This window comes from Acytostelium subglobosum (assembly GCF_000787575.1).
Source record: "Acytostelium subglobosum LB1 DNA, scaffold: scaffold30, whole genome shotgun sequence".
Taxonomy (NCBI): domain Eukaryota; phylum Evosea; class Eumycetozoa; order Acytosteliales; family Acytosteliaceae; genus Acytostelium; species Acytostelium subglobosum.
The window spans coordinates 22,541-44,200 of NW_012236503.1; the positions used below are offsets into that span (position 1 = coordinate 22,541).

At 45.2% G+C, this 21,660-nt stretch overlaps 9 protein-coding genes across 9 annotated transcripts; 7 read left to right on the top strand and 2 right to left on the bottom strand.

Annotated features, from left to right (window-relative positions):
- Positions 1-339: 339 nt before the first annotated feature.
- Positions 340-1,671, top strand: SAMD00019534_109870 (hypothetical protein; the record flags this gene model as incomplete). The annotated part of the gene is made up of 3 exons (XM_012893640.1): positions 340-868; positions 939-1,159; positions 1,231-1,671. Coding segments are annotated over 3 exons (1,191 nt in total), but the record flags the coding sequence as incomplete, so codon positions are not given.
- Positions 1,672-1,854: 183 nt separating this feature from the next.
- On the bottom strand, positions 1,855-2,826 carry SAMD00019534_109880 (hypothetical protein; the record flags this gene model as incomplete). Its single annotated transcript, XM_012893641.1, has 1 exon — positions 1,855-2,826. A coding segment is annotated over one exon (972 nt), but the record flags the coding sequence as incomplete, so codon positions are not given.
- A 322-nt stretch (positions 2,827-3,148) lies between these two features.
- Positions 3,149-4,306, top strand: SAMD00019534_109890 (hypothetical protein; the record flags this gene model as incomplete). Its single annotated transcript, XM_012893642.1, has 2 exons — positions 3,149-3,647; positions 3,687-4,306. Coding segments are annotated over 2 exons (1,119 nt in total), but the record flags the coding sequence as incomplete, so codon positions are not given.
- A 319-nt stretch (positions 4,307-4,625) lies between these two features.
- Positions 4,626-5,087, top strand: SAMD00019534_109900 (hypothetical protein; the record flags this gene model as incomplete). Its single annotated transcript, XM_012893643.1, has 1 exon — positions 4,626-5,087. A coding segment is annotated over one exon (462 nt), but the record flags the coding sequence as incomplete, so codon positions are not given.
- A 580-nt stretch (positions 5,088-5,667) lies between these two features.
- SAMD00019534_109910 (hypothetical protein) lies at positions 5,668-9,959 on the top strand (the record flags this gene model as incomplete). The annotated part of the gene is made up of 4 exons (XM_012893644.1): positions 5,668-5,973; positions 6,048-6,441; positions 6,531-6,790; positions 6,858-9,959. 4 exons carry the CDS (start codon positions 5,668-5,670, stop codon positions 9,957-9,959), a joined length of 4,062 nt encoding a protein of 1,353 aa, XP_012749098.1.
- A 181-nt stretch (positions 9,960-10,140) lies between these two features.
- SAMD00019534_109920 (hypothetical protein) lies at positions 10,141-10,563 on the top strand (the record flags this gene model as incomplete). Its single annotated transcript, XM_012893645.1, has 3 exons — positions 10,141-10,173; positions 10,214-10,364; positions 10,433-10,563. The coding sequence occupies 3 exons, from the start codon at positions 10,141-10,143 to the stop codon at positions 10,561-10,563; spliced, it is 315 nt and encodes a 104-aa protein (XP_012749099.1).
- Positions 10,564-10,742: 179 nt separating this feature from the next.
- SAMD00019534_109930 (hypothetical protein) lies at positions 10,743-14,771 on the bottom strand (the record flags this gene model as incomplete). The annotated part of the gene is made up of 2 exons (XM_012893646.1): positions 10,743-14,124; positions 14,209-14,771. 2 exons carry the CDS (start codon positions 14,769-14,771, stop codon positions 10,743-10,745), a joined length of 3,945 nt encoding a protein of 1,314 aa, XP_012749100.1.
- Positions 14,772-15,394: 623 nt separating this feature from the next.
- Positions 15,395-15,844, top strand: SAMD00019534_109940 (hypothetical protein; the record flags this gene model as incomplete). Its single annotated transcript, XM_012893647.1, has 1 exon — positions 15,395-15,844. A coding segment is annotated over one exon (450 nt), but the record flags the coding sequence as incomplete, so codon positions are not given.
- Positions 15,845-17,366: 1,522 nt separating this feature from the next.
- Positions 17,367-21,578, top strand: SAMD00019534_109950 (hypothetical protein; the record flags this gene model as incomplete). The annotated part of the gene is made up of 5 exons (XM_012893648.1): positions 17,367-17,997; positions 18,088-18,723; positions 18,810-19,208; positions 19,280-19,786; positions 19,861-21,578. 5 exons carry the CDS (start codon positions 17,367-17,369, stop codon positions 21,576-21,578), a joined length of 3,891 nt encoding a protein of 1,296 aa, XP_012749102.1.
- Positions 21,579-21,660: the final 82 nt, after the last annotated feature.

Genomic DNA, 21,660 nt, shown 5'->3' on the forward strand with positions numbered 1-21,660 from the left:
TTGTGTGTGTTTGTTACAACTACCACAACAACAACAACAACACCTTTTCCAACCAACCATCCTCAACTACTCAAGATTGTGTGATCACCATCAACCACCAACATAGACCCTACCCTGTTTTAAATCGGTACCCTTATTTCCCTCTCACTCATTGCAATAGCCATCGATCAATCATTGCCATTTCAATTCATCAAACAACCCTTTTCCCAATTGCCTCCATTAAACATTTATAATCCTAATCCTTTAATTACAATAACCAATTAATAATAATAATAATTTCCAACTTGTAACATTACAATCAATCAATCAAATTATTTATAATTTATATTATTGTGGAAGATGGTGGAAACAAAGGAACTTACACAATCAATGAACTCTGCAAAGGGAGTGTCATATGATGGAAAGGTGTATAAGAAGAATGGAAAGACAATAGTGTACCAAGCCAATCATTATAGACATACTTCATTGTCAAGACCACGTAGTTTACCACCTATTTCATCTGGTGCTGCAGGCACTGGCGCAACAACATCCACCACTTCAACCTCATCCACTTCATCCACAAGCCATACCAGACCATATCGAGCGCAAAAGTCAATCACCAACACATCCATGGGCAACACGCCACAACACAATGGATCACAAGCTGGACATTCATCTTCCGAGACCTCACCCAACAGTAAGTCAAAGATCAAGAGAATGTCGGTCACAGTGTCCGTGTCCACTCAGAAGTACCTTGAGAAACTACGTCACAAGGAGTCCAACCTAGACACCAACGATATCGTCGATCACAAGCAGTTCCTTCACCTACTCAAGAAGGATTTTAGAAGTGTTGAGAAGACTGGAAAGCCAATCATCGATGCATCTTTAAGTATGTAGTCATTCAATCATTCAATCAATCAAGGGTGATACTAACTTATCTGGCACCGATCAATCTATAGAGGAGATGTCTGGTATGTTGTTTGGAGAGATGGTCAAGGAATTTGGTGAAGGTGCTTTAAAGACAACTGTTGAGGGCAAGGCCCTCAGGGAGTTGGGCGAACAGATTATGGGATTCGAGGAGAATAGACTCGAAGAGGTCACCAATGGATATGGAGGCTTCGTTGAACCATTGTATCAATTCTTCCGTGAGGATCTCAAGAAGACCAGAGAGTTGAAAAGGGTATGTACATCATCATAACGCGCATCCAAGAGCATCAACTAACTTATCCATCCATGGCCGGCCATTTATAGAAACAAAATGTATTGAGGATTAGGTATGAACAGTCACAGAGCACCTTGCATGAGACAAGGAAGAAGAATGATCCAATGTCATCAAAGACTGTTGGCGCAAAGAAGGAGGAGGAGGAGAGCAAGTTGAACTACTCGACAATGTCCAAGGAGTTTGCAGAGTCTATGAAGTCAAACAAGACTAGACTGCAGAGTGATCTGCGTAGGATGATCAAGGAGTACGCTGGTATGCAGGCGGACTATTACCGCGAGGCAATGGAGAGCTGGGAGGACTTTTGCGAGGCGATGGAGTCGATGATTCCAGAGGGTGACGACGATGACGCCCATGAACATCGCATGCCAACTGGCAAATCATCATTGGCCAAGAAGAAGAAGAATGACGATGACTCTGATGAAGACGATGACGATGACAATGACGACCATTTATTGGATTCCGATGATGATTGATCATTATCTAGATTGTTATATGTGTCGACATTCCTAGTTGTTGTTGCCGCTGCACTCCGCCACTGATGTTGCCACTCGGTTGTAGCAATAGACAGGTAGATTAGGCGTCTAATCATTCTTTACCCTACCTGCTGTGTTGCAATCGATGATAGAGGTACAAAGGCATGCATGCAAGCTCTAATAAATATACATAATAGTAATAAGTTTAAGTATGCTCACTTCTTCTTCATGACTACACTGAAGTGCTTCTGTGTCCTGGCCTTTTGCAGCYTTGATTGGTGATGGGATGCATAGGTTGGTTCGGGAGTTGACCTTGATCATTGTGGTTGTGGCTTGATCCGCGCCCATGTGTCGACCACCAGTCAGATAGAAGAGGTTCTCAGAGTGACATGCCGATGAGTACCATACCAATGGACCTGGCAGTGTGGCCTTCTCATCAGGTCTCTCTTCAGTGTGTATCTTTTGTATCTCTTTGATGAATCGTCCATTGCTTCCAACGCCTCCTATTACCAAACATATGGGAGCTTCTGGCCGAACAAAGCTCACATACATCGAGTGCATAGGCTTGGCCAGGTGATGATCAGATATATGCCAAACGTCAAAGAGTGTGTCATAAAGCTCCATTGTGTCGAGTACCGTGTTGGTTGTTGGGTCAATGCCACCAAGCACTGCGATTGTGTTGTATCCTTCATCGTTAAGCAAGGTAGCGGCATGTTTGATTCGTGGAGTGTTCATCGAGGCACACTGAGTGACGTCCATGGTAGTCAGATCTACACGCTCCACAGCCTGTGGCGAGAGATCACCTCCAACCAGGTAGGCATATCTGTGATCTGGTGACAGTGATACTGTGGCATTCACTCTTGGATGTTTGAGAGTGCACTTGACGCCCTCCCTAACAAACAAATGATATTCTGAATCAAAGTATAACACTTTGACGCCAGTAGGTGTATCGGTGCCACCAAACACATAAAGTACTCTATCGGTGTATACTATTGAAGAACCCATAGAGTCTATCTTCATTGGAAGTGGGGCCATACAACTGTCTGACAGTTGATCATTTGATTCCAGTGGTACTATCTCAAAGTGTTCATTATCCACTATAAGTAATCTATCAAACTTGTTCTTTAATTGTTTCCAAGTTGTAGGTGCCATTATTATTACTATTGTAATTATATATATTATATATATGTATCTATGTCTTTATCATCATCATGTATGTAACAATGTTGTTGTTCTCCACTTGATTGATGTAAAGGTCGTAGCCCGTTTAGTGTAGACAACCATAACTTAAGTAAATTTCAGGAATAGCTAATGCAACCCCTTTGCAAAGGGGTTGCATTCTTGCGAACAAAGAATGAAGAGATAATGGTGTTTATACTTAAGTGTAAAATAAGGTTTCAATAATCATAATAATAAATATATATATATGTATCAGACAATATGGAATGATGAGAGTTATGATGATATCAATTATAATGAACAAAAGGATATAAAGTTGACGGATGATGAGAGGAATGAATTGAGGGAATTAAGTCCTCTGAAGGATCATTTACATAGGTTTCAATATAGATATGATTATATGTTGCGTCTGTTGGTTTGGAATCCAAAGGGTGAGACAGCTAGACACTATGCAAAGTATAGACAACTGCTCATTGGTGACCTGGTGCGCAGACATCATGTCGACTTGATAATGTTGCAAGAGATCAGTTCCAAAGTGCCCTCTGACTATGTCAAACAGTTCCCATCGTCCAGACTGGCCACCTACAGTATCGAGTACTCTGGTCGCAGCAATATGGAGGTGGCCATCATCTACAACAAACAACGTCTACGTATAACAACCGTCTATGACAGTCATGAACTGGTCAATGATCTACACAAAGCTGATGTCTTTGTCAACAAAAGTCTGTTTGCCACGCGTGGACCATCCCGTTTACAAATCGTACGATTCCAAGTGCTCAATGACCACTGGCAGGATCATGAAGAGCATAGAGGCGACCACTCAACACCAGCAGAGTTCATTGCTATCAATCTCCATTCGATATATAATGGATGCAAGGATGAAGGTAAACAGCACTTTCTACTGGACTTCTTCTTGCTTGCCAACTACATGCAGACCACCTACAAACTGCCAGTGTTAATTGGCGGTGACTTTAACTATGACATTGCCTGCAATGTGGGAGCCTACTTTGAAACTCTGGACGATATCTGTTTCGAAAGATACAACTTCTCATTGTCAATCGCAGTGACACAGAGATTGGACGAGGACTATGATATCAAGACACCACTATCCAATCAAATCGATTATATTGTACTATTACAAAATAAGGATACACCTTATAAGATACAATGTAATCATTCACAACGAATTCCAATACGCCATGAGGACTATTTCAACAACGATCGTCAATCACCAGTACACAAATTTGGCCTGGATAATAAGCTTGAGCCACTAAAGGTATCAACTCACGATCCAATATTCACATACCTAATGATCACTGATCATCAACATATACAACATTCACATTCAAATAATAATAACTCCAACAACAAGAATGATCTTACCAGTCAGCTCAATCAACTTTCACTTCACGACGAGAATTCAACAATTATTACTTTGGAAGGATCGGCTAGTCAATGATTGATAAGTCAATTTCAGATCGATCCAGTGCACTGGTATCCGATCACTAAAATTCAAGGATTTTGGATGGGAACCCACACCCATCATTCATATGACTTCCATTTTCAAACTCTCTTCAAGACGAAAATGATTGTTTCCAGTCCCTGTCCAATGTTATAAATACCAATACCATCTCATAATGTAAAGTCATCAAATCAACAATAACAATCAACTACTACAATATCATAAGTTTAATTATCTATCAATTAATTAATTATTTTAAAAATACCTTACTACTTTAAACAATATATCCTAAACATGGTATGTACTTTGATCCCCGCCAACCCAATCAATCATTAACATGTTGGTGACCTTTCCACAGTCATCCGGAGTCAAATTAGCAAGCAACTGTATCGAGGTGTTCGACCAGATGAAGATGCGTAAACAGCATGGACTTGTGTTTTACAAGATGAATGAAAAGTCAACAGAGATTGTTGTAGAGAAGACATTCCCAACTGATGTACCATTCTCAACATTCCTCGAGGAGTTGCCAACTGATCAATGTAGATATGTATTGGTCGATTTTGCCTACACCGACAACTCATTGCTAAAGAAGAAGAATCTAGTATTTGTCTCATGGTGTCCAAGCAAAGCATCCACCAGGAACAAGATGATACACGCCGCTTCAAGAGACGCCATCAGGAAGGCACTAGTAGGAATCAAGGCCGAGGTTCAAGGTTGTGGTCTATCCGAAGTCCAAGAGGACAACATCACCGAGAAGTTGTTAAGGTTGTAACTGCTTCCAAGGTAACCGCGTTCCTTCTCCATCATGACGTTGTTGGAACTACACTGTACATAGAAACAATACACATATAAATAATCATACATTTTGTCCTTATCTCTATCCTCAATGTTAATGCATAAGTGTTGTTGTTCTTGGTGTGTTTTTGTTCTTGGATGTGGTCAACTACAAACACATGTGCATCGAGAAACTGAATCGCATTGTCTCTGAGATTTGAGCACATGGTTTGAGGACACTCAACACGAAGCTTCAGTGGAAAAATTAAAATGATAAAAAATCAACAGAAATACTAGATATTGTGTTTGAGGAGCAAGCAAGTTGGCAAAGACAGAAGAGAGACAGTCCAACAACACAAAGTGTACTCTACCCCCTTATATTATATTTACAAATATATATAGATATATACAGATATACATACAATATATTTGATTGATTGATTGTATGCTGTAGTTGATCTTCATTGTATTAATAGTAAAACACATTATATATCTATATCTACACTATCTCTATATAAACAAACAAACTATACAGCAACAGCAACAGCAACAGCAGTAGCAGTTTTAAAAACAGCATAATGAGTGATGATCAGCAGCAACAACCGGCTGCAGCGGCACCAGCACCTGTACAACCAGGTGAGGAGTCGTGGAAGCGTGCTTGGTCACTGCCAGAGATGCGTGATGCGTCGAAAACATGGACTTTGGCATCTGATGCAGGTCTACTCAACTACATGCAGGACTTTGCCAATCGTTTGATCAGTCAGACAAAGGAGTTGGAGGGTCATGTCGACTCGCTCGTACACGACGTCAAGTCCACCCATGTCAAAGTACACAACACATTCGATCAGTTCCTAATGTTGTCTCATTCACAGTTTATTGAGAACGTAAGTGTCGTCATCATCAACGTACATCATCAGTGATCTGTATCTTACAATCTCGATCACCATCATCATTTTAGAGAGTGTATGAGGACAACTCAGAGGTCGACAACAAAGAGGGAACAGAGGTTGCTTCATCGGCCACAGAGGTAAAGCCAGAGATAACAGAGGAGATACTGATACCAAAGTTCACAACGGCTGTCGCATTGGGATTGGCTGCTCTCGAGAAGGCAAACCTTATAAACTCGGCACTGGAGAGCTCAGAGGCTACTCCATCAACCAGTCCATCCAACATTGTCGATGCTTCAAACATTGACGCTCTGTTGGCAGAGGGTGGTGAGCGTCCAGTCGAAGGCGAAGATCAGCAACAGAAGAAAGTGGAGAAGCTCGAGCACTATCTCAGATATCCACTGCCACACATCATTGGTTCACAACAATTCAAGGATGATGACTATTGTGGATTGTTCATCGAAGGTATGTTGATGATCATTTATTTGATTGATTGATTGGTATTGCTTTGACATCATCTAACACATCAATACTCCCGAATCACATAACAACAGAGTCAGATACAGAGTCAAGCGAGGAGGATGGAAGCGACTCAGAGTCATCTTCGGATGAGGATGATGGCATGGTATTGCCACCAAATGAGCTGGAGAACAACCCAGATGGCACTAGCAACACTGTACTCTTGGAGCCAGATCAATCACGTCCACCAGTTCTAATGAGTGTAGATCAATCAACATCATTCCTTCAATCAGACTCTCAGGGTGGCAAGAGCTTGTTCCAGGATGACGACAACCCTTCATCATCAAACACAAAGGTATATATTACTTCAACTACAACTACAACAATCATTCACTAACATTCACTCGCTCACTCAAACATAGCAGGAGAAGGAGGACACATCTAGTCTTTTCGATGATGATATATTCCCATCAGATAAACCATCGAGCTCGACATCTACAAAGCCTAAGTCATCATTCACATCGACTTTGTCTGATATTCTTGGAGACGACGACAGCAGTGATCTGTTTGGCGAGAAGCCAGCAGCACCAAAGGAGTCGGAGAAGAAGGTTGATCCATTCAAGGACGAGCTCTCGGCCGCACTCGGTGGCGCCAAGAAGCCCAGCAGCAACCCACTCGGTGAAGACTCGCTGTTTGGCGGCGTCAGTGACTCTCCCACCATCAAGCCATCAGCTACCACTACCAAGCCCAAGTCAATGTTTGATGATGATCTGTTTGGCGACTCACCAGCGGCCCCCTCTGAGCCCAAGACATCAAGCAGCAGCAGCAAAAAGGGTGTATCCTTTGGAGACGATCTGTTTGATGATGCCCCTGCACCCAAGAAGTCATCTACAACATCCACTACAACATCCACTTCAACTGGCAGGAAGTCATTCGGCGACCTGTTCTCTGATGACCTTGATGAGCCCGCGCCAAAGAAGGACAGCTCATCCGCTGCACCAAAGAAGTCCATCAGCTTCCTGGATGACGACGATGATGATCTGTTTGCACCAAAGCCAAAGTCCAAGCCAGCACCCGCTGCCAAGCCAACGTCCAGCTCACTGTTGGACGATGGCGACCTCCCAACTGTCGAGGCCCCAGCCAAGGCACCTGCTGCCTCCGCCCCCGTCCCAACCAGTGACAGCGAGCAAGCAGAGGCACCAAAGGCCAAGAAGCCTGTTGGTGGTGTGAAGCTCTTTGACTTTGGTGACGGAGATGATCTGCTCGCAGCAGCAAAGAAGAAGACTCCATCCGAGTCCAAGCCAAAGGAGACATCGTCCACAGACGATGAGGGAGGACTATTTGGTGGCATCAAGAAGACTGAGGCACCAGCAAAGAAGAAGGACCTGACCTCTGATATCTTGGGCATTGATGGTGACCTGATGGACAAGCCAGTGTTGCCAGTGAAGAAGCACACACCAAAGTCCTTTGATGACTCTGGTGACATTCTGGGCCTGGCTCAATCTGCCAAGCCCGCAGAGAAGAAAGAGCCAGCAGTGTCAACGCCCTCCAAGAAGAATGACTTCTTCTCTTCAATCGGCGACGATGATGACCTGCTCGGAGCAGCAAAGAAGGCAGATACCAAGCCAAAGGAATCAACACCATCCAAGAAATCCAGCTTCTTTGACGACGACAACAATGATCCTCTTGCCTCCATCCCCAAGAAGCAGGAGGCTGAGGTGCCACCAAAGAAAGAGGAGGCTGCCCCACCAAAGCCTGCCAGCGTCGACTCACCACTCGGCGCACTGGAGATTCCAGCCGCCGCTCCAGCCCCTGCCAAGACCGAGACCAAGGCACCCCCACCTGCACAGAAGCCAACCAAGTCTAGCTTCTTTGATGATGTTGACGACAGTCCCCTTTCAAACAAGTCTAGCGATCCCGATTCATTGTTCTCCGGACTGGGCTCATCAAACAAAAAGGCAGCACCAGCCGCTGCTGCTCCAGCTGCCAAGAAGGATTTCTTTGGAGACAGCGATATTCTGGGAGCCACAACCACAGCCAAGCCAGCCGTCTCATCACCACTGGGTGGCGACGATTCTGACAATCTCTTTGGTTCAATCTCCATCAAGCCAAAGACTCAGGAAAAGAAACCATCTGCTGTCGCTGCTGCCCTATCGGACGACCCATTGAATCCAACACCCGCCGCTAAGCCCAAGGACTTCTTTGGTGGCCTCGACGACTTTAAGCCAACTGCAGCAGCCAAATCGGACTCTCTGTTTGGTGACTCCAAGCCAGCCGCAGTGCCAACCAAGACTGGTAAGGACTTCCTCAATGACTTTGAGGAGAAGCCAACCAAGAAGGCCAACAAGGATGATATCTTTGATGCACCAGCAGTCTCACCCGCCGCTGAGAAGAAGGAGGACGTAAAGAAGCCTGCTGCCGTTGAGAAGTCTGCTGCCGCCCCAGTCAAGGAGGAGCCAAAGAAGTCATCATCCTTGTTTGACGACTCTAGCTTCTCTTTGAGCATTCCAAAGGCCAAGGACGCTGCTCAACCAAAGACCTCAGGAGGATTGTTTGGCGACGTTGATCCACTGTCAATTCCAAAGGCATCATCAGCAAAGTCTGACGCTGCCAAGAAGGCACCAAGTGGAAAGATTGGCGCTCTGTTGGGAGTGCTGGCATTGGACCCATCAAGGATGGCACCAGGTGCTCAAATGCCAAAGAAGAAGAAGCAAGAGTCAGAGGATGAGGAGTCGACGACCCAGGACAGCAAGAGCGACACTGATGAGAGTGGAAAGGAGAATGGTGCACCATCCATTCCCAGAAGCGTTAGCAGACCAAAACCAGCTGCCACCACAACCGACGACGACGATGACGATCATGAGACCGCCAAGTTGACCCATACAACAAAGTCCAGACCAAAGAACGCAGGAAGAAGACCACCAACAAGAAAGGGAGGTGCTGCTCAGAGACTGAGCGCCAACACCGAGAGCAGTGAATCGGACCACAAGGAACCATCAATCTTTGACCAAGTTCCAACTACATCATCATCATCATCCTCAGACTCTGTTCTGGGTATTCCATCGTCCAGCACAAATGGCACGGCAAAGAAGAAGGAGCCTGTCATTGACTCTGACCCATTGGGCATCCCACCAGCATCGACAACAACAACAACCAAATCAACTGCCGCCAAATCGGCCACAACCAAAGACACTGTAAAATCAACCACTGCCACTTCACCCGACTCTATATTCGATGACCTGCCTCCAGTCACCGCCACAGCCAAGCCCAAGACCGCTGCAACCAAGTCTTCGGCCAAGAAGGCCGCCGCAACCAAGGACGATAAGTCTGCCGATTCATTGTTTGACGATATCGATGCTAAACCAAAGACTGCCCCCGCCAAGAAGGCTGCCAAGAAACCAGCCGCTGCTGCCGCCGCCGCAGATGACTTGTTCGATGACATTACAACGACCAAGCCAGCTGCCACCAAGGCCAAGGCATCTGCCAAAGCAAAGAAGACCAACGTCGATAGTCTCTTCGATTGATTCCAGTAACAAATAAATATATATATACGTCTTTACAATTAATAATGGCACAAGATCCTGATTTGGAAATAGGTGGGTCGACCCATCAAGTTTTGCTGAAAGGTCTAACTGATGCGATCAAGTTCACAATCCAATCAACCATTCATTCATCAACAATACTCAAATATATAGAAACATCATAATGGTAATCTACGCTATCAACATATCAATAATAGTTAGGAGACCCTCTAACATACTTCTCTATCATAATGTAGGATCTGATCACACAGAAAGACATCAAGAACTTTGAAGAACAACTCAAGGGAGTTGTCTTGGACAGAGATAGACTGAGACTGGTTAAGACCATTGCCAATTCATTCACATTCACCTCTGAGAATGTCAAGAAGCTTGTTCAAATCCAGCATTGTAAGTGTTTGATTATCGGTCGTCATGTGGTGTCTCTAACACTAACGCCTCGTCCTAAACAACCAAAGATGGTGAACCAAAGATTCAAACAGCGATCCTGATGTATCCAAACGTCACCGACAAGCAGAACTATCAGATGGTCATTGATGAGTTCTATGAGGATGAGAAGAAGATGATCAAGCAGACACTCAAAATATAGATAGACCCCATCATATCATGAATGAATGAATGTATTAGTAATAATAAGATTGACAGACAACTGATCTGTTAGAAGTAGATATTTATATTGTATTATAGTACTGTGCTTTTGCTATTGGTTGCAACCAGCTGCTATTGCCAGCGGCTTATGCTTATAAACTATTGTTTGTCGTTGTTGATTTACATTGGAGGTGGAGGGGGTGGCATGCCCAAGGGTGGAGGTGGAGGCATGTCATCAATCATTGGTGGAGGAGGTGGAGGGAAGTTGTTGAGTGCGCCTGGTGGAGGAGGTGGAGGGAAGCCAGATGACAGGTTATTGTTACTGATGCTGTGGGACAATGGAGCCGATGACACCTCTTCGGTCGTGGTGATGATGAACTGCTCGGCCTGCTCGGTGGCTGGTGGTGACAGGACCATGTTGGATGGTGCTGGTGGTGGACAGTAAGTGTTCAGGATCGAGAATATCTGTTGGTTCATGTCCTTAACGAATTGAGCTGTCTTGAAGAAGTTCTTGAGAGCTGGCTTGTCACTCCTGACTGCTGCTGCCTCTTCCACGTTGAGAATGTGATAACAGAAGTCAAACAACTCGAAACGGTACTGTTGGCCCAAGAAATGAATGATTGTGCATCCTGCCCAAATGTAGCCATCACCAAACAGCTCCTGGTAGGACTTGTCGTTCTCGTTGGTCAGTGGCCAACAGGTGACAAACTGAAGTGCACTCCACAGACGGTAGAACTCGGTGGAGGAGTCAACGTTGATAACTCCATTCTCTGGTGTTGTGCCCGACCATTCAACACGCACAGTGTTGAGTATCTGCGAGATGCTCTGCAACACTGACTTGAACAGCGATGTGTGGTTGCCACTTGGTCTGTAGAACTTGTCTGCACGCCATGCGTTGGCGACAATCTCATTGAAGTACTCTGGCACCTTGGTGACGTCTGGCTTCTCTTCGATGATCTTGGCCATCTTTTGCAGCTGTGAGTACAGAGGTGACTCCAAAGTTGGATCCTCGCCTTGGTCCGAGTACCATGACTCGGGTGTGTAGCCAAGGAATGGAGCGGCCTTGACAAAGTTGAATGCATCCTTCTGCACCAGGGCCTGGTCCAAGAGGTTCATAAACACGATGATGTTTCCGAGCTCTCTGAAACACTGGACGACCTCGGGACGAAGATCGGGATAGGTGTAGATGTCCTTGAGCTTCAGTTGGAAGTATCCGTAACCACCCTCGGTACCGTAGTCGTAGATGGGCAGCTTCTGGCTGGCGGGCATACCACTCTGGATGAGCTCGCGACAGTATGGTGTCAACACGTTGGAGATCTTGATCTCAATGTTACGGAGACACTCGCCAACGATCAGGGGCAGGTTCTTGCGGCCAACTGTGTTGATCAGCGAGTGTACGTGTGGCAGTCCAAAGAAGTGCTTGTGGAGCTCGGCGGCATTGCCGTACGCTGCGTTGAAGTGCTTGTTGCCAAACAAGAACAACGGGTTGGACTTGGGCATCGACTCACGAGTGATCTCGTCGGTGAATAAGTAGGGCGCCTTGACAAAGCGCTGCGTGATCGAGTTAAAGGTGTAGTTTGGTCCAAAGTCGCTCATCAGCTCAAAGATTGTGTGCAGAGCGATACGGCCATGGTAAGAGACCAGCGATGTGGAGTCATTCACCTCGTTCATGATTGACTCGAGTGGGTCCAGCGTGAGGAACTGAGACAGCAGACGGTAGGTCAGACGGATGTTGATCAGCTGTGTCTCGAGCTCGACGATCGACGTCAAATCAGATGCCTCGTATCTTGAGATGGCATAGTCGATGTTCTGTCGCAGGTAGTTGTTCTGACGCTGAGCCAGCAGGCCAGACAGGTCGATCGAGCGGCCAAGCAATGAGATGTGCTTCTGACGCAGGAGAACATCGAAACGGGACTTGGGGATGTTGAGCTTGCCCTGGAATTGGGCGATCTCCAACTGCTCCTTATAGCTCTTGTCCAACAAGATGCTGCTGGCCTGCTGCTTAAAGTGCGCATAGATCTTGCCACTGAGCTTGTAGAGCAGCTGATCAAAGCACAGGTTGAGCTCGGCCTCAATCTCGTCGTAGAGGAAGCGCTGGTTGAGCGACTGGAGAGCGCGGTGCGAGATGTCGTTGTAGAGACCCAGTGGGTAGAAGATGTACTCGATGAGCGAGGGGTCGTCCGACTCGAGGATGTGATCGGTGAGGATCCAGGGCAGCGACGACTCGATGGGGAACTGCACACGGTTGTTGAGCTCCAGGTAGAACTCACGGTACCAGAGGTCGGCCAAGTCGGTGATGTGATTGATCGTGTGGCTCAGGTTGACGAGGTAGCGGTAGAAGTAGGCCGACCTGTGCAGGGTTTCGAGCTCAGAGAACTGAGTGCTGCTGAACTCCTTCTTCTTGGACATCAACGACGAGACGATCGTCAGGATGAGGTCGAGCTGTGTGGTGGAGGGTGGGACGGGACGCGAGGGATACTGCACCTTCTCGTCGGTCTTCTTCTTGGAGCTGGTTGACTCTTGGGGCTCGGCACCGCCCAGCCAGTCAGCGGCCAGGTTCTTGAGCTGGTTCAGCTCGATCTTGATGTGCTCCTTCTTCTTGGCGAACGACTTGATGGTCTCGCGCAGCTGCACCTGGATGAACTCCTGCAGCTCAGCGTGGATCGTGCGCTTAATGTATGGCTCGAGCAGCGACTCGTACTTGGAGATCAGCGAGCCCAGTCCCTTGATCATGGCGATCATCTGGATGAGGGCAACGCGCTCCTCTGGTGTGTAGTTGTACTTGACGACGCGCTCATAGTCAAACTGTGCCTGGATCTTCTGGTCGTTGTTGGGCTTGGAGTACTTCCAGGCCGACTGCTGCAATACGTGCGACGACCACTCGGACAGGATGCGCAGGCCATGCAGCACGATCTCCTTGATGTCGCCCTCGGGGAAGGGCAGCGGCTCCTTGCGCTGTCGTGACGCCTTAATGTCGTTGATCATGTTGGCAAAGCGGGCCGTGTAGTCGATGTACAGCTGCTTGGTCTGTTCGATCGTGTGAATGATCTCATAGTCGAGTGCCACCTTGGAGTCCATCGACGACGTGCCCCAGGCCTTCTCGTCAAAGTGTGGCGAGCGCTTGACCAGCGCCTCCAGCGTGATCTGCATGTCACCGTACAGTGGCACCACGGGGTTCTTGCGGAAGATCTTGGCGTAGGCCGACAGGTTGAGCGACTTGTTCTTGAAGATGTTGTGCTTGTTGTCATTCTCGTCGATAAGGAAGAGCACGTAGGGCATCACACGCATCAGACAGTGCTTCTCGGTGGGGAGGATGTACTTCTCCTTCTCCAAGTAGTCGGCGCACTGATTGACAATCACCGACAACACCTCGTCAATATTATGCAACTCCTGCTTCAACTTCTCATTGCCTGGCTCCTGTTTCAACTTCTCAAAGTTGTGCAACTCCTGCTTCAAAGCTGTTGTGATCGAGTTCTGATGTGCCAAGAAGAAGTACAACGTTTGATTCTCCTGTGTTTGATCCTCTGCGCCTGTCATCTGTTTCCTCAAGAATCCTGATGATCTGTTTCATTTGATTGATTGATTGATTGATTGAGTGAGTGAGTGATGTGAAGCGCTTGAGCGATTACAAAGTGATTGAACATACCTCTTGAAGAATGAGAAGTCATTGTTTAGACATGCCTTCATGTTCTTGAGGGCGTCGAGCAGGGCAAAGAGATCGAGTAGACGGATGAGGTAGGAGACGAGGGCTTCGGACACGACGACAGTCTCTTTCTTCTTGTCGTAGGTGGCAGCGATCTTCTTGACATACTCGCAGAATACCTTGATGGTGTCGCGCTGGAAGTACATAAAGTCCTTTAACTTCTTGATCTCTGGCTCCAGTACCTCATAGTATCCCTCGTAGATCTGCTGTTTGTTGGGCTGCTCAGAGTTCTTGACCTGGGGCAACGCCTTGCTACACGAACGATACGTGTAGACCATATTGATGTATTGCTCGCCGGCCTTGAGCAACTCCTCCAGCTTCTCCATGGCCGACATCTCCTCGGCCCACTGTGTCTCAAATGCGCCTCTGTCCATAAAGTTGTTGGAGTTGTATGGTACGTAGCCAACAGTCGATGGCAATGACTCAATCAATGATTGATCATCATTGAATGGGAATGATTCCAATACATCAACTCTCTCATTTATCTCTTGTAGTGATGTTGACATTCTTTTTGTTTGTTTGTTTGTTTGTTTGAGTCACCTGTCTGTATATTGTTTTGATTGTTTTGATTGATATTTAATATATATATATATGATGATGATGATTTAGTATAAGTATATATATGTATATGTACAACAAACAAACAAACAAATAATGTTATTATTGTGGTGATGATAAAGTCTAGAAGAAGATCAGTGATTGATTTAGTGTGTGAGTATGAATCAAATCAAAACATTCATCCAAAAAAATAAATCAAAATCAGATTTGGACCAAGATCTTGGTTTTGTCGATCGATTCATTTATCTAAAACTACTTCAAATACATTGAACAATGTCCAATCATTAATAAAATGATGATAAATACAAGTCTTTGTCATTTCAATAATCTGAGTCTACTCATTCAGATAATCATTATTTTTGATAACTCAGAAAATCAATCAAAAATGAAGAGGAAGTTCAAGTTCTTAAAACTTGATGATACAAGTTGTCCAAAAAAGGAGTCCCCACGTGTCTACTCAAGATCACTACAGCTGCACTTCACTCTCATATCATTTTACTTACTTCCCCAGCTTAAATACATATATATATATATAAATAATAATAATAATTGAACGTTATACTTATTAACTATGAACAAATTATTATTAATTTTATCTTTCTTCATCCTATTAGTTGGAACTAACTTTGCATTTTATATACCAATGCCCTCCATGATGGGTAAGATCTGCAAAGTTGAACCGATGCATGTCAATCTGGATACTGGTAACGTCGGTGCCTATGAAATTACACTCGAGAGGATCGAGGCCAATGTCGTACAGAGGACCGAAACGGCTGTACTTGAGAAAGGTGGAAGCATTGGATTGAACAACAAAGACATTATATTTTACCATCTTGGAGAGAGATTATTGGTAAACTACAAGTACGTTGTTGGAAAGTTGTCGACTTATGTGTTCGAGACCTGTGACAACACCAAGTATATCGATATTCTCCCTAATGTCCAAACTTCAATTGTTTTTGGCCAGTACGACAAAGGTGTTCCAACTACCGCCTCCTATAATATCTATTTGAAGCCAAAAGTTTAAACTTATTGATTGGCATCATTCCACCATCTGTAGAGTTATAATAAATAATACACTACCAACTTGACTTGATTCCTTGTCGACTATTCGGTTCCTATTGGATGTCCTGAAGGGAAGCCAGTATTTGATTGGACGAATCAGGAGCACTTTACGAACTTCCGATTCATTTGAATTAGTGAAAAGATTTGTACACTGTGAGATTTGAACTCACGCTTCCGAAGAAATTAGTGCCTTAAACTAACGCCTTAGACCAACTCGGCCAAGTGTACTGATGAGAAGCCAAAGGTCAAAATTATTATAGTAGATTGTCTTTTGGCTCTTGTTTATTTATATTTCATAGTTAAAATATTCCAATGACCATGCGGATCCGCTTCCTTTTGAACTTGAATGAATTGCCATGTTCAAGGTGCATTACACTTTGAATCAATGCCTTACAATCTTTGACCTGGGGATTGAAGGACGTTGAAATTTCATGGGATCAGACAGACTTACACATTTCTTTGATTACTTTAACGAATTACTCAAAGTCGTCAGAAACTACACTCGTATTGGACCGATCATGTAACTGTCTTACGATTCCTACTCTTTCGATCTTCGATTCGAACACTGACAACACACATCATCTTAAAAAACTGTTTAATTAATTGATATTTTGGGACCGAAGACCATCACTTGCCTTTAAAAACACCCAACCCATTAAACCCCCTCAAGTTATAAAATCTAGATATAATTATGATTAGTATCTAGTCTTTTTGAGCTTGATCGGACGGGCTATGACCTTATCAACCACCTCCAAGACCGAACCAATACTACATGATACTATTGTTCCCAATAATTAACACCATGTACTGTCCAATCCTTAAACGTGTCATTTAAAACATTCATTCATACATTAATTCATACTACAAATATTTACAAGATGATCATCAATAACATGACGTCGTTTATACTATTAATACTATTAGTATTACTTGTACAATTCGGAGATTGTAAGTAGATCCACTGGATATATTTGTGTTTGTTTGAGATTGGAAGTGGATTCATTCCAGGTCAACAAAAAGTCAATGTCCCAACCTATCAATCAATATTAACAATATATTAAATTAACACTGTAGTGAGCAATGGACAGATATTAGTTAGAACATCATCGAGTTCTCTGAATATGAAATTGAACACCATTACTGGTTGTAATGTTCAGATCGTGTTGGCGTATAATTATAGTGTACCTTTGAAGAAGATCAATGAGACAAGTGGTGTAGCAACCAGTCAGGAAGCATACTCTTACAATGGTCTACAATATGCATTTATAGTACTCTATTCAAGACCACTTGGTGAATTCCTCTACCAAGGAATGGTCGAGGATATTAATGGCGTGGCATTCCCTTGGAACTGGACCCATAATTGCCAAGGTAAGTCTGTCAAGTCACCATCCATCAATGATCAATAACTAACTAATCAATCTTGGAATGATTCCATCCCCGACACATCCCCCGTTGCCCCAACCTTTAGCGTCTACCGCGATATGGCCAAGTACCATGCGGTTCCGATGGGCGTCCTCAACTCAGTGTTTTTGCATCGTGATGAAGCCTATCGTGTATATGTTGAGACCAACATGAAGGTGGAGACTGCTCTGATCAACACATTTGAATGCTCTGCGCCAGGTTACCAATGCCGTATCGCCCCATACAAGAGGCTGACGAATGAATCTTCGCTGTTGTGTGTGTCACTGAACCCATCTGCCTCTTGGGGAACCGCCCCTCCATCTGTTGTCTACGAGTCGAGCATCAATGTAACAATACTACTGAATAGTGACCCGGAGTACTACATCGGTGTGGCCTCAGTGTTCCACAACACACAACCCCAGGGTTTGAACATCCAGACCTACCAACTCGGCAATTATACTGGCTCTCAGTTGATGATGAAGGATTGGGTATCCATTGCCACATCAACCAAGTACACTGACTACTTCTACGATCCATACAACGACCCTAATTTTGGAAATGAGAGAAGCAGCGTCAAGCCAGTCTTGGGATCACCCGACACCAATACCCAGACCCTCATTCTTGGCTGGGCCGATGGCAATTTGGAAGAAATCCTCGTATATGAGACTGTTGGCAATGGTACCAGAGCCGATTCCTTCGATCCACGATTCGGTAAGTTCAATAATTTTACTCACCCTGGAATCATTCCCATCATTCCATATCCTGACCCTAACCCCGAATGATCCAAACCAATCACAATAGATACCATTCCAATTCTTATTCCCTCGTTGACTCCAGGACCAGTTGAATCAGACTTCTACGAGTTCAACACAGACTTTGGCCTTGATTGGTACAAAAAATGCATGTATGATCTTGGCCAAGGTATCAACTTTGATGACATGCTCTATCCTTATGGCGCAACATCATTCAATGATACGACGGGTGTCTCGATGAGCATGACCTTCCTCCAATCCGTCTACTTTATGCCCGCAGTCATACTCCAATGCGGCAACAACAAGTATCACAGCATTCAATTCAACAACAGCAACAACAACCTGGCCGACAAGATCGCACCCAATGTGCTCAGCATCGTCTTCCAGAAAATCAACGACACCACCTACCATGTGCGCACCGAGATCAAGGATGATATGAGTGGCTTCTTCATGATAACAATCTTCCTGTCCACTGGCGACTACATATTCATCGACAAGCAGAACATAGTGTCGGGCGACTACCACCAAGGATTCTACGAGCAGCTGATCACTGTCAAGGCCAACTGGGATGATGGCAAGTTCTCAATTTACGCTGCCAACGACTTTGCCAGCAACGTCTACTCCTACAACAATGGAGATGATTTTGTCCAAACCTCCAGGACCATCCGCTCGTTAACATCCATGTGTAAGTAGTACAAGTCAATCAAGTCATGATTCCTATCAATCAAGTCACGCTCATATACTTACCCCATACTCATACATCATTCACAGGGGAGTTTGATCTTGACGACATGACCAATGTCCACTTTGACACGTACACAATGAATGTGAGCGACAGTAGTATGAGCAATAGGATGTACTTCAACTCGACAAAGTTGAACCGAAACTTCAACATCAGTTTCATTTATGGTGTGGAGGCAGAGAACCCACTGTATAGATCGAATGGAGGATACAATGAGACACTTGGACTGTTTGTGCTGCCGTTCACTGTTCCAGCCAGGACATACTCACGTGAGCTTGAGTACTACATCCAGATTCAAGCACCAAGCACAAATGGATTCGAAAGAATCCATAAGTTCGCCCCAAGCATGATCATGGGTGTCACCATCATCGACGGCGCAATGCTCAAAGCCAGATTCCCCAACTCTGTTGTCAACGTCATCTCAACATGTATGTCACTCACTCACTCATCAATCAATCAAACAAACACTCATTAATTGACCAAACTTACTTCATTCCAGATGCTGATGAGATGCCACCAATGATCAAGAGCATCAAGGCCTTCCCTGGTACTACATTCTTGTACCCAACAGAGCCACCCCGTCCAACTCGCCCCACGCCAGTCAAGAAGTACGACCCTACCAAACATTCTTTGAGCTATCGGGTGGCTGCCACTCAATCAACGATGATTGGATGGAACCTCGTAATCGAGGACCAGGAGAATGGTTTTGAGAGAGGGCACATCAACGTTTCCAGTAGTGCCGATGGAAGTGTTCGTCGTGTGGACTTCAAGTTGTCCGATCGATCACCCACCTCCAACGCAACAATCGGAGAGTACTTTGTTGGATTCTATATCAATGATGATTTCAAATCACAAACGTTCACCATCCAAGATATGCAACTTGTGGATTCATCCCAGAACACTGCCACAATCACCCGCGGCACTGGTGCAGTGTCAATGTCCGTCTCGCCCTTGGCCTACATCCAAGGAGCTGACCTCCTTCAACTTTCAATCAAACTTACAACAAGTATGTAACATCCACTCAAACAATCAATCACTAAGTCAACAAGTATGTTCTAACTCCCGCCCCACAATCAATAGACAACCCAGACTTGTCCCCTCCGACATTGACCAGCCTGGACATTCAGAATTCAACGATCAATGTTGGATCATACGATAGATCAATGAAGATTCAGTTCAAGGTCACTGAATTTGGAACTGGATACGACATGTCAAAGCTACCTTATGTATATTTGACTGGCCATGCCTTTGAGATATACACCATGCAGGCAAAGTTCATCGCCATAACTTACCCCAACGAATACCTCTTTGAGGCCACTGGCTACCTTCCATACTCATTCGGTGCGCTCCACGGTCGAGTGTTGGTCAGCATCTACGGTCTGATCGACAACAGCCAGAACTACAAAGGATACTCAACTCATGACATCAATGGCCTTGGTATCGGTACTCCATCAATCAATATCACCTTTGATCACATACACCCAATCATCGAGCATGTCAGCCTGGGCAATGGCACCATCACACTCTACGGCCGCAACTTTGGTTCCGATCCAGCCAAGCTTGAGAGTCTATTCAACACGACCATCGATGGGCTCCAGGCTAGCTTGCTAAGACCCAACACCACATTCCACACTGGAATAATGTTAGTGTTCCCATTCAATCAGAACACCACCAACATGGCCATGATCATCCAAGTATGGGCCAACACCCTTCCATCCAATCAAGTTGTCTGGGGCAACTCCACCAACGTCGATCTACCCCCGATCACCGTACCACCAACCCTTCCCCCATTCCCCGAGGTGCCCTGTCAAGCCGACACTTGTAACAACGGTGGCACTTGCTCACCTACACAAGGATGTCAATGTCCCCCTGAATGGTACGGCGAGAGATGCGAATCTAAGGTCGTCGTCACCATCCCAACCATTTCACCGACCACTCCCACCACGACCTTTGAGCACGAGAATCCAGATGGCACCAAACTCTTTGGAGAGATCAATGTGATCAAGGTGCGTGAGCTGGACAACAATGGCAAAGTTGTGGCCTCCCATGATCTTGGCAAATGGAACATGTCTGGCGACAATCCCAATGCTCCAGTCTACAGCACAACATTTGGAGACAATGGATCAATCAAGGTCACGGTCAGATGGTTCGATACTGTAGCGAATGTGTCATTCGCAGGCGAGGTCCTGTCCATGGCGCAGTCCACTCTCAAGTACACCATCACAGTGGACAGTTACACTTTCAAGTCAAAGATCAACTCGATGCAGGTTGTCATGCAGGCATTGATCAACACATCAGACCCCAACGCATGTTCCACTCGCCAGTATGGCCTCACTGACGGCAAGACTCCAAGTGTGTATTGGATGCGTGTCAAGGTCCAGAAGTTCAGTCTTTTTGGACGCTTCATCCAGAAGGCTATGGTCGATGATCGTGTGGCCGTCGTGAGTAACACACTACTCAATGACTTGTTGGAGGCGCCAGAGTCCCAGACCGCGCAGACATTGATCGCCATCAATGTGCAGCAGTTTGAGAAGTATGCCATCATGGATCCCGACTTCCACGTGCTGATCGACTCGTCTGATGCCAAGGACTCGGCAACAGACAGAACATGTCCATCATCCGGCAAGAAGTTGACGGCATTGGCAATTGCAGGAATAGTTGTGTTGTGTGTTGCCATTGTTAGTGCCATCGTTCTTGTTGCCGTGTGGCGACACAGAAAGATGAAGGTGCACCGTAAAGAGGAAAGAAGGTTAGCCAATAGGTTGTCAGAGTTGAACAAATCAATTAATAATAAATAAACTCAACATCTCTGTTTGTGGTCATCATGATAGAACACAGATCAATAATATACAATCCTTTGTCGTTGTAGTTGTATTAGTA